Source organism: Elephas maximus, chromosome 19, assembly GCF_024166365.1.
Source record: "Elephas maximus indicus isolate mEleMax1 chromosome 19, mEleMax1 primary haplotype, whole genome shotgun sequence".
NCBI classification, from domain to species: Eukaryota; Metazoa; Chordata; class Mammalia; order Proboscidea; family Elephantidae; genus Elephas; species Elephas maximus.
This window is the reverse complement of record NC_064837.1, coordinates 20,041,762-20,058,338: the sequence shown is the minus strand read 5'-3', so window position 1 is coordinate 20,058,338 and position 16,577 is coordinate 20,041,762. Positions and strand designations below refer to the sequence as shown.

At 44.9% G+C, this 16,577-nt stretch overlaps 1 protein-coding gene across 2 annotated transcripts in view; it reads right to left on the bottom strand.

Annotated features, from left to right (window-relative positions):
* Nucleotides 1–517: 517 nt before the first annotated feature.
* PRPF8 (pre-mRNA processing factor 8) overlaps nucleotides 518–16,577 on the bottom strand; it is a 29,692-nt gene continuing 13,632 nt past the window's right edge. For both annotated transcript variants that reach the window (XM_049859956.1, XM_049859957.1), the window contains exons 25-43: nucleotides 10,981–11,228; nucleotides 10,703–10,882; nucleotides 10,362–10,497; nucleotides 10,077–10,246; nucleotides 9,777–9,906; nucleotides 9,521–9,667; nucleotides 9,166–9,326; nucleotides 8,693–8,884; nucleotides 6,152–6,389; nucleotides 5,886–6,014; nucleotides 4,872–4,985; nucleotides 4,616–4,789; nucleotides 4,125–4,318; nucleotides 3,178–3,417; nucleotides 2,938–3,079; nucleotides 1,611–1,751; nucleotides 1,303–1,442; nucleotides 1,023–1,225; nucleotides 518–853 (exon numbers count right to left, since the gene is read on the bottom strand). In XM_049859956.1, coding sequence (XP_049715913.1) covers nucleotides 699–853; nucleotides 1,023–1,225; nucleotides 1,303–1,442; nucleotides 1,611–1,751; nucleotides 2,938–3,079; nucleotides 3,178–3,417; nucleotides 4,125–4,318; nucleotides 4,616–4,789; nucleotides 4,872–4,985; nucleotides 5,886–6,014; nucleotides 6,152–6,389; nucleotides 8,693–8,884; nucleotides 9,166–9,326; nucleotides 9,521–9,667; nucleotides 9,777–9,906; nucleotides 10,077–10,246; nucleotides 10,362–10,497; nucleotides 10,703–10,882; nucleotides 10,981–11,228 — 3,234 coding nt within the window. In that variant the 3' untranslated portion in view covers nucleotides 518–698. The remainder of the gene's footprint in view (nucleotides 854–1,022; nucleotides 1,226–1,302; nucleotides 1,443–1,610; nucleotides 1,752–2,937; nucleotides 3,080–3,177; nucleotides 3,418–4,124; nucleotides 4,319–4,615; nucleotides 4,790–4,871; nucleotides 4,986–5,885; nucleotides 6,015–6,151; nucleotides 6,390–8,692; nucleotides 8,885–9,165; nucleotides 9,327–9,520; nucleotides 9,668–9,776; nucleotides 9,907–10,076; nucleotides 10,247–10,361; nucleotides 10,498–10,702; nucleotides 10,883–10,980; nucleotides 11,229–16,577) is intronic.

Genomic DNA, 16,577 nt, shown 5'->3' with positions numbered 1-16,577 from the left:
GGTCACTTCAGTGGAGCCCTCCCCACAGGGCCCAGGCCAGGCTCCACCCCTGAGTCCAGAGTCATGGGCCTGACTTGGCTGCCAAGTACTCCAGCCAAGAGGTGAGGTAGGGCTGTCACTGGCCACCCAAACTGGCCACCTGTGTGCCTGTTTCTACAACTAGGAGTGTCACAGAGAGCTGAAGGAGCTAGGCTGAGCATCATAGCTGCAGCCTGCACCAAGCCACAGAGCTCCCAGGCTCAAAACACAGAAAGCAACTGCTCAAAGAGATGCTGAAAACAGGCTGATGGTTTGGAAGTATTTTGGAGGGAAACTAGCAAATGTGGTTAGGGTAGCAGGAGTGTGAAAGCCAAGCCCACCTCAGTTCACTGAATCTAGAGGTTATCTAGCCCCACAGCCCTGACTAAAGGGCCTCTGGCCCCCAAGGCTGAGCCCATCATCTGGCTGTGAACAAGGGCCACAGCCCAGCCTCCCACGACCCCTACATGCAGAATTTTGAGCTCAGAAAAAAAAAGACTCCTATTTATACAAAATTTATTGTTACACTTTGTTCAGAATTACAAGTCACCAAGAGGTCAACAACACAAAAACAAGCACAAAATAGAGAAGGGGGCCAAGCTGCTGAATGTCACCAGCTGTCTGTGGGGGTTAAAAAGCTCCAGCTTCTGGGGAGTCTGAAGCAGGAGGTGAGGCAACAACTAGGCATAGAGGTCCTCCCGGTCCGCAGAGTAGACCTCACCCTCCTGCAGAAGGGCAAAGTTGAGGAAGTGCGAGGGTCTGTGCACCTCGTGGTAAAACTCCTTGGGGTTTGCCAGCTGCAGCTCATACTTCATGTTGGGATCATGCCGTACACCTTGGGGTCGAAGGAAACATCCAATGTTAACAAGCGGTCCACCTGCCTCACCCAGCCTGGGCCCCTGGGCCATCTCCAAGCCAGAGCCAGGCCCCAAGTTTTAAGGATGATGACCATAAACCCATCCCCGCTCCCTGTGCTCCCTACAAACATGCTGGCCCCTACTCACCCATAAAGTTGTAGTTCCATGAGGACTGGGCAGGGACCATGAAGAAGCCAAGGAAGCGGTCCGACAACAGCATCTGGACCCTCTCATAGTGCGAGGGCAGGTAACCCTTGGGGTTGTTGCCCTTGTCTGTGTTTTGGCGGCCCCATTCATAGCCACTAGGGGTCAGCTTGTAGGCTGTGAGGGTGCAGGAACCTGGTGTGAAGCTGGGGGAAGGATGACAGAGTCAGAGCTCAGGCCAGGCCCACAATGCCTGCACCACCACACTTCCTCCCAAGCCCACCTGCAAGTGATAATAATGGTCTTCTCGCCATCCCAAGATGGGTTGTCAGCCATGATCTTGGCATGGGTAGTGACATCCTGGGGTGACAGCTGGGGGGACTCATTGGGCTGAGTGTGGATCCACCCTAAGGGCTCCATCTCCTATAGGCCAAGAGCAGTAAAAAGAAGTTTAGAATCCCATCTGCAGACAAGAATTTCCATCCATGAGTAACATGCCTGCCTTCCCTCCACCCCCCTGATTAACAAAAAGCCCCAGTTCTCTGACCCCAAGCTCCGTCACCTCTTACCCCAAGCTCCGTCACCTCTTACCTTGAGGTATTCATGCTGGGGCAGCTGGCCCGGCAGGTGCACAGTCTGGTGAGTGCCCCACTGTGGAACCATCACGATGCAGCGGATCTCCTTCACCTGAGGGTTATCTGGTGGGCTCACCCCATACAGGTACCCTGCAATCTGGAGACAAGAGGGCCAGGGCCAAACTAAGTACCAGCCCAGAGTCTTGATGCTGACCATCAGCTCTGTGCTTCATTCCCTCCCTCAAGAACAAGGACAGAGTTTCTCAGAATGTGGACAGAACCTTCTGTAGCAGTCGCCTGGGTGCTTGTTAAAATGTCAAACACAGACCTCATCTCAGGCTTACCACATCTGAACCCCGAGTGGGGTCCACAGCTCCCCAGATTACCGCAGTACACGCGAAGAAACAAGCACACAAGCATACAGCTCAGTGTCTTCGCACAAGCCGAACACATCTGCGCACCCAGCACCAGGTGGTGTTTTCACTTCATACCGCCACCAACAAAGCAAGTACTTGCTTCCTATAACCTCACCACACAGGGCGTTAACAATCTTCGAATTCACCAACCTAGCAGCCACAAAACGGTGTTTTATAAAAATACAAATTTCCCGATTACTAGTAAAGTTGAACATCTTTCCACATTGTATTTGCCATTTGTTGTTCCTTTTCTGAACTACCTTTCCATATTCTTTGCCCATTCTTCTAGTTATCTTTCTTTTACCAACTTCAAAGAATTCTCTATTCAAGATGCTATGCCATTATCTCTTAGTTATGCAAATATTTTCTTTCCATTTCCTAGTTTGTCTTTCGTAGTACTCTTTGTCACACTTATTAATTACAATTATGGTTATGTGTTTTCTGCCTTGTTTAAGAAGGCCATGCCAACACTAAACCAATAAAAACCACTAAGGTCATAAATATTTTCTTCTAATACCCTACAGTTTAGTAGTTTACACTGAGATCTTTACTCCTAGATTTTATTGAGTAGTGTGAGGCAGAGATCTAGCCTCCTTTTTCCAACTGTTTTAATATCACATCCTTAATCCCCCAGACTTGATACACCACATTTATATACATACACACACACGCACATATATATATACATATGAATCTGTTTCTGACTATGTACTATTCTCTTTCAATAACTTCTAGGCCACTACTGTAATCTCTTAATTACCATAGCTTTATAGTATGTTTTGATATTTGACAGGACCAAAAACTCTCCTGTTTTGCCTAACCTTGTATATTTACTCTTCCATGTATTTTGAAACCAGCATCTCAAGTGAGTTTTGGGCACATCAAGTGTTGGGTATACAGTGTGGCAAGTTAACCACATTCACTCACTTGTGCCCGAAGGTCAGATATGCAGATGAACTTCTTAAGCACGTTCTTGGGAAGGATGTAGGTGTAACCGGTCTCCTTGATGTCATCAGACGAAACATATATGTGATTGGTCCTTAGGTGCAGGTTGGCAGCAGAGATGGCCCTGAACACAAGCAGAGGATGTCAGCACTCCTCAGCTTGAGCATCCTAAGCACCACCAGGATCCCATTCCTTCCCTACCCCTCCTGCCCTTTTCAGTACCTGACCCTCCATTCAGTCTTAGATGAGAAGGTCTGGGTCTCATAATTGCTGGTGGTGGAGGTGATGATCTCGTCACCGTGCTTGTTGACAGTGCGCGTCTGTGTTGCAGTCAGCTGTGACTGTTCCTTGGTCTGCTTCTCGATCTCAGCTATCTGCTGCCGCTGTTGTGATGGTGCTGAGATCTCCATCCCCAGGATGATGTCTCGAATTTCTGATTGTGTCAGCGATGCCACATTCACACTGTGGGGACAGCGTGGGTCGCACCACAAGGATCCCTTCCCCCCTTGGGATCCCTTGGTCACTTCTACCTCAATGGCAAGGGTTTACCTTGCCCCAGACAATCCTGAAGAGATACTTGTGAAGGAGGAAGTAGAAGCGGAGATGTACTGATCTAGGGCTCCTCATACCCCGGGCAGGGGCCACTGTGCATGTGTACCTCTCAGCTCGGCTCAAAGCTGCTCAGCATCCTCCCTCCCACTTCTCCTGCACACAGAGGTGCCCTGGCACAGGACGATTCTCAAAAACACTGGTTCTCAATCACAGTTGACACTGTCACCCTAGGGGTACTTGGAAATGTACAGTCATATTTGGTTGCCACAATGACAGGGAGGTTGTGGAGGGAAGGAAGGGTGCGTGTGCACACTATGAGCTGTGGTACCCGGGGGTCTGGAATGTTAAAACTTCCTGGCATGTATGGACTGTAAAAAGATGCCCTGCTCAAAATAGGAACAATGCCTCTACTGAGAAACAACGCCGGAGAATCATACTGAAGGCCTGCAACACAGACATCTCCTACACTGTCTACCTCTTTTCTGTACGCATCTCTTAAGCATTTCTTGAAAAACTTCTGAGCCTAAATGTTTTTTAAAAACCCCAGAAACCACCTACTGAGCCAGCTGCTTCGCCCTTCTGGATCTCCCATATGTCTCCCCGGCACCCCTGCTCACTTGTTTTTCTTGCCATAGTCAGCCAAAATCAGGTCCTTGAGCTGCACCTCCACCTTGATCCATTCCTCATCAGTGAGAGTGGGCCAAATGTGATGCGGTTCTGTAATAGTGGTCTTGTCTGGCTTCAGGATCACCTTTGCCCGGTCATTGTTCACATGTAGGGCACGCAGAATCAGGATGAGACGGGAGAAAGCCTGGGAAGAAATGTGCTGGACTGGATAGAAGTCAGCCACTTAAGGCTCTACCCCATCCCCTTCTTTATCCTATCCTTCCTGGGGACCCAAGAATTGATTTCAAGCTGTAAGACTCAACCACCCCCCATGAATGAGTCAACCTCCTATGCAGAGCACAGTCTCTCTTCCCATCTGCAGGGTGAAGATGTGAAAATGGCCTCATTAAGGGGCTCCTGGGAAAAGCTAAGACACAGAGTCTTCTCCTGACTCCACACCCAGTCCTCCTAGAGTGACCCTCTTCCTAAGATGGCTTTATACCGTGTAAGATGAGATAGTCTTGAGCCAGTCATCATAGAGGTTGAAGAGAACCATCTGAGGCTCAGTAGCTTTAAGAATGAGGTCCCCAAACTTCTCCACCTTGAGACAAGCCTGGAAAGGGAGTTGGAGCTCCGACCCTTTGATCACAATATTGGGGAAGTCCAGCAAGTGCACCTAAGACAAGATCAAGTCCAAGATTACAAACAGAGTCTAGAGGTCTTCGCCCTCCTTTCTTCAACCTCTTCCATCTGTTCACCTCCAATGGATCCAGCATGCCCTTTCTGGTCACAATGATCTGCTTGGGCTGCTCCTCCACAGGCAGAGATCGGATCAGGGCAGCCACCTCCTCAGCCGTCTTCCACTTAGCCAACTAAAAAGCAACAGAGAAGAGTATGGAAATTGTGTTTCTACCCTTCTAGATCAGCCAAAACAAAAGATTTTACTCCTGAAATAATCAAACTACCTGTTATTGAGTGTCAGGCATGCAGGACATACAGAAATGTCAAATGGCCTTCCCAAAAGGGTTTTCAATCTAGCTAACCAGATGAAACTCATACAAAAAAATATCACAAGCTGGTGTATGACTATTTGCTAAATTATGTATCAGGAGTTCAGAGACAAAAGAAATTAAGGCCACCAGGTCAAGAAAAGCTGCACAAAGAAATGGATCCTAAGGGATGAGTAAGACTATGATTAACAGAGGGAAAAGAGGAATTCATTCTAGAAAGAAACATGAGCAAAGCCACAAAGGTAGAAATGAACATCATGTTTTTGGGATACTAGGACCCTGGACTGACTGGAAGAGGAAGTTTGCTATAAAGGAAGAGAAAATGTGGCTGGACAGGTACAGCACAGTGAGGCCTCAAGTATCTAAGATGCCAAAAAGTTACGGCAATTCACTAAGAAGGAAGATGCTACCAAAGGTTTTGAGGTAGAGAAGAAATTTGGTTGAAGTGATGGTTTAAGAAAATTTGTTCCCTTTAGAAAGATTTTAGTCTTGTTCAAGCTAGGTTAGAGATTGGAGATTCAGGAAGCACAGAGACCAGGTGATAGGTAATGAACAACCTCACACAGTCTTCGGCCTCCTATAGGAGAACGCTTTCCAAGTTTAGGAAAAAGTTCACCTGAGATGTCCTCAATCTTTCCACAGAGAAAAACAGCAGATACATATGTCCTCTCTCCCTCCCTCACACACACACACACACACACACACACATTGAAGAACAAGAGGTAGCAAGGTTCTACAGCCTCTGTCCTTTAACCTGCTCACCTGTCCCAAACGCTTCTGTCCAGCCCACACAGACGTGTGGATTATCTTGAGGAAGAGCTGTCCTGTGCGTGGGTTGAAGATGAAGATGGCTCCATTGATGGGTTTGGTTGTCAAGTTCCCTTCAAAAGTCTAAAGAATTATTATATTAGTTAGCATCGCCTAGATACAAGCACCCCACTCTCATCTCAATATGTACATACATTTGCCCTATTACCCTGCCATAGGCACATACAGGTCCCAACCCCTTCATTGCTTTCAACACTCACCTTGTGGATTGTCACTCTGTAGACATTAGTGTCATCCACAAACCAGATAATCTGGTTGGAGAAGAGCTCACCATAGTTCTGAGAAGACAGATAGGGCTCAGTAGGCTCAGATGAATACAGCTGCAGCCCCTTGCGGATCCGTTCACGTAACACATATAAGGCAGGGTTTGCCTTCATGATCTTGGCCATGGCCTGCTGTATGAGTGGTTTGCTGCCTGGGAACCAGTTTCCATAGGCACTGTAACGGGGGGGCGGGGCGCAAAAAAAGTTAAGACCAGGCTGGCAGCCCCAGGAACAAGGCAAATAAACTCTAAAAAGAAATACTGATTTGCAAAACCAAGCTGTTGGCCAGGCTGATGGCTGATGAAAGTCTATCTGTGTATATATAGGCAAGAAAGAAAGTCAGTGAGCCAGGGGAGGAAAGGGTCAACTGACAAATGGATAAACAAAATGTACTATATCCATACAACGGAATACTTTTCAGCCATAAAGGGGATTGAAGTACTGATACCTGCTACAACCTGAATGAAACCTGAACTCAGACAAAAAAGGTCACGTATTGTTTGATTCCACTTACATAAAACGTCCAGAACATGCAATCTACACTGACAGTCGAGCAAGATAAAAAAGCTGTCTAGAATACGAAACATTACCAAAAATGACAAAGAGAAACCAGATAACTGGGAGCTCCTAAAAATCAAACACCTATGCTCATCTAAAGACTTCACCAAAAGAGTAAAAAGACCACCTACAGACTGGGAGAGAATTTTCAGCTATGACATCTCCGACCAGCGCCTGATCTCTAAAATCTGTATGATTCTGTCAAAACTCAACCACAAAAAGACAAACAACCCAGTCAAGAAGTGGGCAAAGGATATGAGCACACACCTCACTAAAGAAGATATTCAGGCAGCTAACAGATACATGAGAAAATGCTCTCGATCATTAGCCATTAGAGAAATGCAAATTAAAACTACGATGAGATTCCATCTCACTCCAGCAAGGCTGCCATTAATCCAAAAAACACAAAATAATAAATGTTGGAGAGGCTGCGGAGAGATTGGAACTCTTATATACTGCTGGTGGGAATGTAAAATGGTACAACCACTTTGGAAATCTATCTGGCGTTATCTTAAACAGTTAGAAACAGAACTACCATACAACCCAGAAATCCCACTCCTCGGAATATACCCTAGAGAAATAAAAGCCTTCACACAAACAGATATATGCACACCCATGTTTATCGCAGCTCTGTTTACAATAGCAAAAAGGTGGAAGCAACCAAGGTGTCCATCAACGGATGAATGGTTAAATAAATTGTGGTATATTCACACAATGGAATACTACGCACCGATAAAGAACAGTGACGAATCTGTGAAACATTTCATAACATGGAGGAACCTGGAAGGCATTATGCTGAGCGAAATTAGTCAGAGGCAAAAGGACAAATATTGTATAAGACCACTATTATAAGATCTTGAGAAACAGTATAAACTGAGAAGAACACATACTTTTGTGGTTACAAGGAGGGGAGGGAGGGAGGGAGGGTGGGAGAGGGTTTTTTTTACTGATTAATTAGTAGATAAGAACTGCTTTAGGTGAAGTGAAGGACAATACTCAATACATGGAAGGTCAGCTCAACTGGACTGGACCAAAAGCAAAGAAGTTTCCAGGATAAACTGAATGCTTCAAAGGTCAGCGGAGCAAGGATAGGGGTTTGGGGACTATGGCTTAAGGGGACTTCTAAGTCAATTGGCAAAATAATTCTATTATGAAAACATTCTGCATCCCACTTTGAAATGTGGCATCTGGGGTCTTAAATGCTAACAAGCGGCCATCTAAGATGCATCAATTGGTCTCAACCCACCTGGATCAAAGGAGAATGAAGAACACCAAGGTCACACGATAACTAAGAGCCCAAGAGACAGAAAGGGCCACGTGAACCAGAGACCTATATCATCCTGAGACCAGAAGAACTAGTTGGTGCCCGGCCACAACTGATGACTCCCCTGACAGGGAGCACAACAGATAACCCCTGAGGGAGCAGGAGATCAGTGGGATGCAGACCCCAAATTCTCACAAAAAGACCATACTTAATGGTCTGACTGAGACTAGAGGAATCCCGGCGGTCATGGTCCCCAAACCTTCTGTTGGCACAGGACAGGAACCATTCCCGAAGACAACTCATCAGACATGAAAGGGACTAGACAGTGGGTAGGAGAGAGATGCTGATGAAGAGTGAGCTAATTATATCAGGTGGACACTTGAGACTGTGTTGGCATCTCCTGTCTGGAGGGGGGATGGGAGGATAGAGAGAGTTGGAAGCTGGCAAAATTGTCACGAAAGGAGAGACTGGGAGGGCTGACTCATTAGGGGGAGAGCAAGTGGGAGTATGGAGTAAGGTGTATATAAACTTATATGTGACAGTCTGACTTGATTTGTAAAGATTCACTTGAAGCTCAATAAGTTAATAAAAAAGAAAGCTGTCTACCTTCAAGTACGGGAGTGACGAAAAAGACATGCCTCTGAGCCCCAACTCACCTGTGCAGGTTATAGGCTAGGTCAATTGCAATGAGCACACCCGTGGGTGAAGGGTAGATACTCATGTTGTCTGTGGTGTAGTCCAGGAACTTAGCCCGGGCGTAGCGCTCAATGTCGTGGGAATCATAGTCCCCCCAGCGCAACTGGATGTCAATCCAATACTTCTGAGTGGTGGTGCTGTCCATCACATCCCTGAGGGTAGAGAGGGATCACGGATCCAAGCTTCCAGGAAGCCACAGGTGCAGCCAACATCCCCAGAACGACATTAACCTCCCCCCGCCCCAATGGCTACTCCTAATTATCTCAAAACAGTAATCCCTCTGCCTTTTTCAGAGCAGGAAGACCTCCGGAGAATTAGCAGACCTGCTGAGGTGTTGATCTAGAGGTAGTCCTGGCTCTGAGTTTAGAAGAACAAGGGACAATTCCCAAAGCAGTACTGCTAGAACAATAAAACTGAGTGATAAGGCACTCACTTTGAGTCTGCCAGCAGTGAGGGCCGGGAGACATTCCATTTATAGGAGGCAAAGAGCAGAATATCTGCACAGGAAGAGTTCATCTTATAGGACTTTCGGGGATGGATTGTCTCCTTTTGTACGGTCTCAATTTCCAATGCATCCAGTTCCTGGTCAAATACCTAAAGGCCAAAGTGGGAAGATTAAGATTGTTGTCAGGGAAGCCCACAGAGAATGACGACTTGTAGAATTCAGGGTAATGTGGTACCAGGTACCACAACAGCAGTCTTGTCCTCAGAGCCTTCAGGGAGGAATTCCCACGCCAAAAAGCGCTGGCCCGACTGTGTGGCGCCCTCTCCCCTGGAGCCTAGCCCACCTGACACAAGTCCATGACGATGCTCTCGTGGATCTTCTGCCACAGGTGAGCCCGGAAGATCTGGATGAGCGAGATCTTCAGCGTAGGGATCTTCCCGTGCATGAAAATCCCCGTCAGGTCCAGCTGCACCTGAAACCCTACATACACCTGACAGGAAACAGAGAATAAGACACCAGAGATTAAGGCACGTAACTAAGACAGTAGAAACGTTTCTGTTTTTGCCTTCCCAGCTTCCACATCTACCAAGTGCACTCACATTGGCTCGGTTGATGGTTGGGGACCACCAAAGAGTAAATCTCCGATTGGGAATCTGGTTCAATCCTGATCGCTGAGCGTTAGTTAGCTTCTTCCACTTCATAGATTCCTCAAAGCCACTGGCCTTCTCCCTGGGAAGCAGAAGAGACCAGGTGAGGTCATCCCTTGCCATCTCCCAGAGCACCGCTGACCTCCCAGAGTGGCTGTCTAGGAAGCACCACAGCAGGCCTCACAGACACACAAGGGATGCACTCAGACGGTCGTGATAAGACTTATAAGAGGAGAAAAAAAGAATCCTTACCAGAAAAGCCCCTCCCAGGTAGGGAAGTATGTGCCTTTGAAGAGTGTGTGTTCCAGAATGCCTTCCACACCACCCAGGGCCTGGATCATGTCTGTACGGTAGTTGTTTAGGTTCCACAGCTTTCCATCATGCCGCTGGTGTGTCCACCAGAAAGGGTTCTGCTTCAAAACCTAGATGGTGAGGCAGTCACGGTCAAGCTTCTGGCACCTCCTGTCCCAGGTATCCCATCGTGGCCATGGATACTTCTGATTCAGGAACATCTCTCCCACTGCCCCCTTGATGTACCTGGTACTGCTTGAAGTCAGTTCGGACACGCCAGCCCTTATCATAAGCCAATGTGTGGCGGTCCTTCTGGAAAAGGGTGTTGATTCGAGGAATGCCCCGATCCCACGAATCTTCCAGATCTTCTAAAGTCAGTCGTCTGCCATGGAAAAAAAGTCTAAAGTCAAACACTGTCTCATACGAAGCACTCAGCATTCCTTCAGAGATAATCAGGGTCAGGAGGAGAACCTGCCTCCATGTCTCCCTGAAGATATGACGTGCGCTGCCCCCAGCCTTCACACAGGGCTCCAAAACTCATCATTCTCTTCCCCCATCAGGAATGCTATGCCCTCCTGGATGCCCACCTGTTCTGAGCAATGGCCTCTTGTCTCTTGAGTGCATACTCAGCCCAGACCCGCTGAGAGTCAATGAACTCACTCTCCCATGGTTGTATGTAGCGGTACAGGTTGGGAATCAGCTGGTCTTCTTCATGGCTCATTCCTGAACGGAAGTGTGTGATACCTACATCTGTCTGCTTAGACCACCTGTTTGGGGGCACAACCAAGGTTAAGAAGAAGAAAAAAAAACAGCCTAAAAATAAAGAAGCACCTCTTCCCTCAGGGTCTAAGCAGCCCCGCCTTACCTGAGGTCAGACTGGGGGATGAGCACGTGGCCCATGGAGAGCATGCCGAGGCCACCCAACTCCTTAGGGGTGTAGAACACGACAGGGGGAAAGCGGCTCGGCATCTTGGAGTTGAGGCCAATCTTGATACGGGTCTGGATCTTGTTCTCACACTTCACCAGCAAGTCCAGCAGTTCCTGGGTGTTCACCACAGCTTCCCGAAAGTACGTCATGAGGCCAATGAGAGCTGTGTTCCACTTATTCACAATCTGAAAATAGAGGGCAAGAAGGAAATTACAGGTGGATCCATGTCAGAAAGGGGGCTGAGTACTACTGATAGTCAATTACATTCTCCCTAGCTTTCAAAAAAGAATTGACCTTTCAGCTAAATGACAGATTGGCATATAAAATAAACGACATCACCCATGAGTAATGTGCTCCCTTAAACAATCAATTTATGAGATCAAATGGTCAACATTTACCCAAAAGCAAACATGAGAAGGCGAGGAAGGGGAGGGAAACTAGATCAATGAAAACAGAACAAACAGAAGGAAATAATGAGAATGCTGACACATTGCGAAAACTGTAACCAACAGCATGGAACAATTTGTATAAAAACTGTTAAATGGGAACCTAATTTGCTGTGTAAACTTTCACCTAAAACACAATGAAATATTTTTTTAAAAAGAGACAGAGAACTGACCTCCACAGGTTTAGGAATTCCCACTGCTGTCAAATCTAATTTCTACTCATAATGACCCTACAGGACAGAGCAGAACTTGCCCCACAGGGTTTCCAAAACTGTAAATCTTTACAAGAACAGACTGCTACATCTTTCTCCCATGAAGCGGCTGGTAGGTTTGAACAGCCAACCTTTCGGTTAGCAGCCAAGCGCTTAACCACTGCACCACCACAGTTACTTGTTCAATCATTAAAAGCCAACCAAACCCACTGCCATCAAGTCGATTCTGACTCATAGTGACCTTGTAGGACAGAGTAGAACTGTGCCATAGGGTTTCCAAGGTGGATTTGAACTGCTGGCCTTTGGTTAGCAGTTGAGCTCATAACCACTACGCAAATCAAAACCTCCATCAGATACCACTTCGCATCCACTAGAATGGGTACAATCAACAGATAATGATAAGTGTTGGCAAGGATATGGAGAAAACAGAAGCCTCATACGCTGCTGGAGGGAATGTAAAATGGTTCAGCCACTTTGGAAAATAGTTACCATAGAGAAGTGAAAACATGTCCACACAAAAACTTGTACACAAATGTTCATAGATTTATCCGTAAAAACTAAAAAGTAGAAACAACCCAAGTGTCTACCAAATGATGAGTGGATAAGCAAAATGTGGTATACCATTAAAAAGGACTAAAGTACTGATATATGCTACAACTTGGATGAAACCTGAAAACAGTATACCACGTGAAAGAAGCTGAAAAAAAAAAAAAGTCATATATTGTATGATTCTATTTATATGAAATGTCCGTAATAGACAAATCCATATAGACAGAATATAGTTAAGTAGTTACCAGGGCTAAGGGGATCAGGGAAGAACATGGAGGGACGGCTAATGGGTATGGGGTTTCTTTGTGAGATGATGAAATGTTCTGGAATTAGACAGTGGTGATAGTTAATTCTAGGAGTATACTAAAAAACACTGAACTGTACACTTTAAAAGAGTAAAATACATGGTATATGAATCTATTTCAATAAAAATGTGAACTGAGAAAATATAAACACTCTAATAAAATAAGATCAAATTTAAGTAAGCTCGGGTTGGGGTAGGAGAGAGAAGGGATGAGAAAAACTATTAAAAACTTACGGGGGGTGAATTACAGAAATTGCTCTCCCACTGTAAACAACTAGAAAACTGAATGAAATACATAAAAACAATGGTTTTCAGACATGTGACAAGCAGCACAGACTCTGCCCCTTGAGAGAAGGGAAAGAAAGGAAGTGAGCCCTACGACTGCCGCAGCTTCCTGCCTGATGGGAGGTTCCTCGCTGCAGCAGCTGGAGTGGGTAACACCAACAGCATTCAACAGTCTCACCGAATCCCAGAGACTAAAGTTTGGGGAGCCAAAAAAAACTAAAAACCACATCACTGCTGTTAAGTTGAATTCAACTCACAGCAACCCTGTAAGACAGAGAAGAACTGCCCCACAGAGTTGACAAGGCTCCAGTCTTTACAGAGGAGCCCTGGTGGCGAAGCAGTTACGAGCTCAGGCTCCTCACCACAAGGCGGGCAGTTTGAATCCACCAGCCACTCCCTGTCAACCCTACAGGGCAGTTCGACCCCGTCCTATAGGGTAGCTCTGAGTCAGAACTGACTCAACGGCACACAACAACAATCTACGAGAGCAGACTGCTACATATTTCTCCCATGGACTGGCTGGTGAGTTTGAACTGCTGACCTTTTGGTTAGCAGGCGAGTGCTTCACCACTGCACCACCAGGCAGCCAAGAGAGCTAGAATTTGTGGGGTAGAAGTACTGGAGAAAAAGAAGGTCACAGAAAAAGATCTTCAGAGATCTATGAAGGGGTCCTCTTGAGTTTTCGGCTGAATTTCAATCTGTATGGGGTAAAACACCCTGCGGCGAGGGAAAGAACCCCTGGAAACCAGTAGGCTGAAAAATTTCCGCAGTTCACACAAGGCTGGGAATATTCCCACCAGCCAGAGTGGAGAGGCCTTGTAATACAGGGGAGTTGGGCAGTCCCCAGAAAGGTATCCCTTAGTAGTGAAAATTAATGCCAGAACAAAGGCTACTCTGGATCCACCATAACCAAACTGAAAAGCAATCCTCAAACTAATTCACAAATAACAGCACATCAGAATAAAACACAATACTCTTTAGAGGAATATAACAAAATCCAGCAATCAACAATATAAAACCCGCAATGTCCGGCATCTAATAAAATATTACCAGGCATACAAAGAAGTAGGGACAATTCATAATGAGATGAAAAATCAATCAACAGAAACAGAATAAGACAACACACATGATAGAAACAGCAGACAAGGACCACAAAACAGCTATTATAAATCTTATAATATGCTTAGGTATGCAAAGAAGATGAGCACAATAAGAAAAATAAGATTTTAAAAAGACCAAAATGGACCTTTTAGAGATTAAAAAACAAAAACCTCATAATATCTGAAATTAAAAAAAATACACTGGATGGGATTAATAACAGAAACTGCACAAGAAAGCAGAATAACGTATCAGTGAATTTGAAAACATATCAATAGAAATGAAGGCAAAAGAAAGACTTTTTCAGACAAACAAAAGCTGTGTATTCATCGCCAGCAGACCTACACTAAAAGAAACGTTATATTCTCTGAAGTCTTTAAAATGAAGTCTTCTTTAAACCAAACAATAGTTTAGCTTAAACTAGTAAAGAATGTCGGCCTTGAGCATTGTGCTCTTTTAAGATATACCTATATGGGATCAAACTGACAACAGCAACTCAAAAGACTAGACAGAAAACTTAAGGGGCAGTGAGCTTATGCTACTGAAGAAGGAACGATTTGGAAAAGGAGGGTGAGAATGGTTGCACAACTTCAAGTATGTAATGTCACTGAATTGTACATGGGAAATAGTATGGGGGTAAAACGTAAAAGACATTCTCATCTTGTAATTTCTATAAAAGATAAAGCTGTTTAAAGCAAAAATAGTAAGGTATTATAAAGTTTATTATACACGTACAATTACAATGTATGACAAAAATTACTACAAAGGATGGGAGAATGAAAACTGAAATATAATGTTGTAAGGTCCTTGCATTATATGTGTACGTTAGCAGTAGACAGACTGTGGTAAATTAGAGATGTTTATATAAACCCTCGGGAGCCCTGGCGGCACTAACCGTAAGGTAGGTAGGTGGTTTGAAACCACCAGCCGCTCCACAGGGAAGGGGGTGGAAGGGTGGAGTGAGGGGTGGGGATGACAACAACCTGACAATATGCTCTGGTAAAGATTTTAGCCTAGGAATCCCTATGGGACAGTTCTACTCTGTCCTACAGGGTCACTATGAGTCAGAATGACTCGAAGGCGCACAACAACATATAAACTTCTGAGCAGCCAATTGAAAAAAAAAAAATACAGCTAATAAGCAAAGAGTGGAGATAAACTAGAATCATAAAACCACTCAATCCAGTAGAAGGCAGGAAAAGAAAAGCAGACAGGACAAATAGAACACAAAGACTAAGATGGCAGATTTAAACCCAATCATATTGCTTGATGATTACATTAATTAGCTTGAGTGTTTAAATCACTTACAAGGCAAAGACCGTCAAAATAGATTTAAAAACAAACAAGACCCAACTATATACTATCTACAAAAAATGCTGTTTAATTATAAAGACGCAGATAGGTTAAAAGAATGGAAAAAGATATCCAAGAAACAAACCAAACAACGCTGGAGTGGCACTATTGATATCAGACAAAGCAGACTTCAGAACGGGCATTATTACAGGAATAAAGAGGGACATTTCATAATGATAAGGAAGTCAATTCATCAAAAAGACATTCTAAATATGTATGCAGAGCTTCAAAATACAGAAAGCAAAAAATGATAGACCTACAAAGGGAAACAAATCAATCCATAATTTTAGTTGGTATTTCCAACATTCCTAATTGATAGAAGATGTAGACAAAAATCCATTAAGCATATAAAGAATACGTTTTCTCGACAATTACTGAACTGAAAGATCAAGTTGGCCAGAGTTATCGCAGGAAATTGCCTTGAGCTGTAGTATTTAGACAGGCAGGGAGAAGGGGCTGTGAAATGAGGCAACAGCCAGGACCAAATCATAAAACTGGGCTGAGCAGCCATCTAGCCTGCAATCAAGATAAGACAACCAAGGCAGCAGATCTACAGAAAGGAAGGCCAGGGGCCAGAACGGGCTACATCTGAGGATAAAGGCAAACAGACTTTAGTAATAAGCCTGGGGACTGTCCTACTGACTGTACTTGGTGCTTGGAACTGCCAGTTGTATGGTTTGTATGGCAAAACCGTCCTGTCCACAGTGCTTTATTCCTGGAGGTGAGAGAGTATGAATTCCCAAGGAGCCCAACATTCCTTTAAGAACTGCAGAAGTTCCTAGGGACAAGGGGAGGCATGAAGGAAAATGACGTTTTATTATGAGCACCTCCGTGTACTAGGCACCACGGGAAGAACTTTACATATACTATAAAATTCAGTTTATATAACTTGCCCATCACACAGCTTGTAAGTAACAGATCTAATAGAGAGCTACGTGTACATATGAACAACTTGGAGTGGAATGCGGAAAATTAAAAACAGTGTTAGGAGGATGGGATCATGGCTATTTTCCTGATTTTGTTAGCATGTAATTTTACGGTAAACAAAAAACTGGTCAAAAAATTCACGGGAACTTTTTACTATAACCTTTTGAGTTACAGTGTATTATACGATAAATTGTTTTCCATTGGAAAAGTAAACACAAAATTAAAAATAATCGAAAAAGAACAGATAAATACATATACTGCCATGCAAAAATGTTCTCTTGAGGTCTGTCTCAGCTTTAGACTTCTAGAGGTCTAGACATACCTAAAGGAGCCCTGGTGGCACAGTGCCTAAGGGCTCAG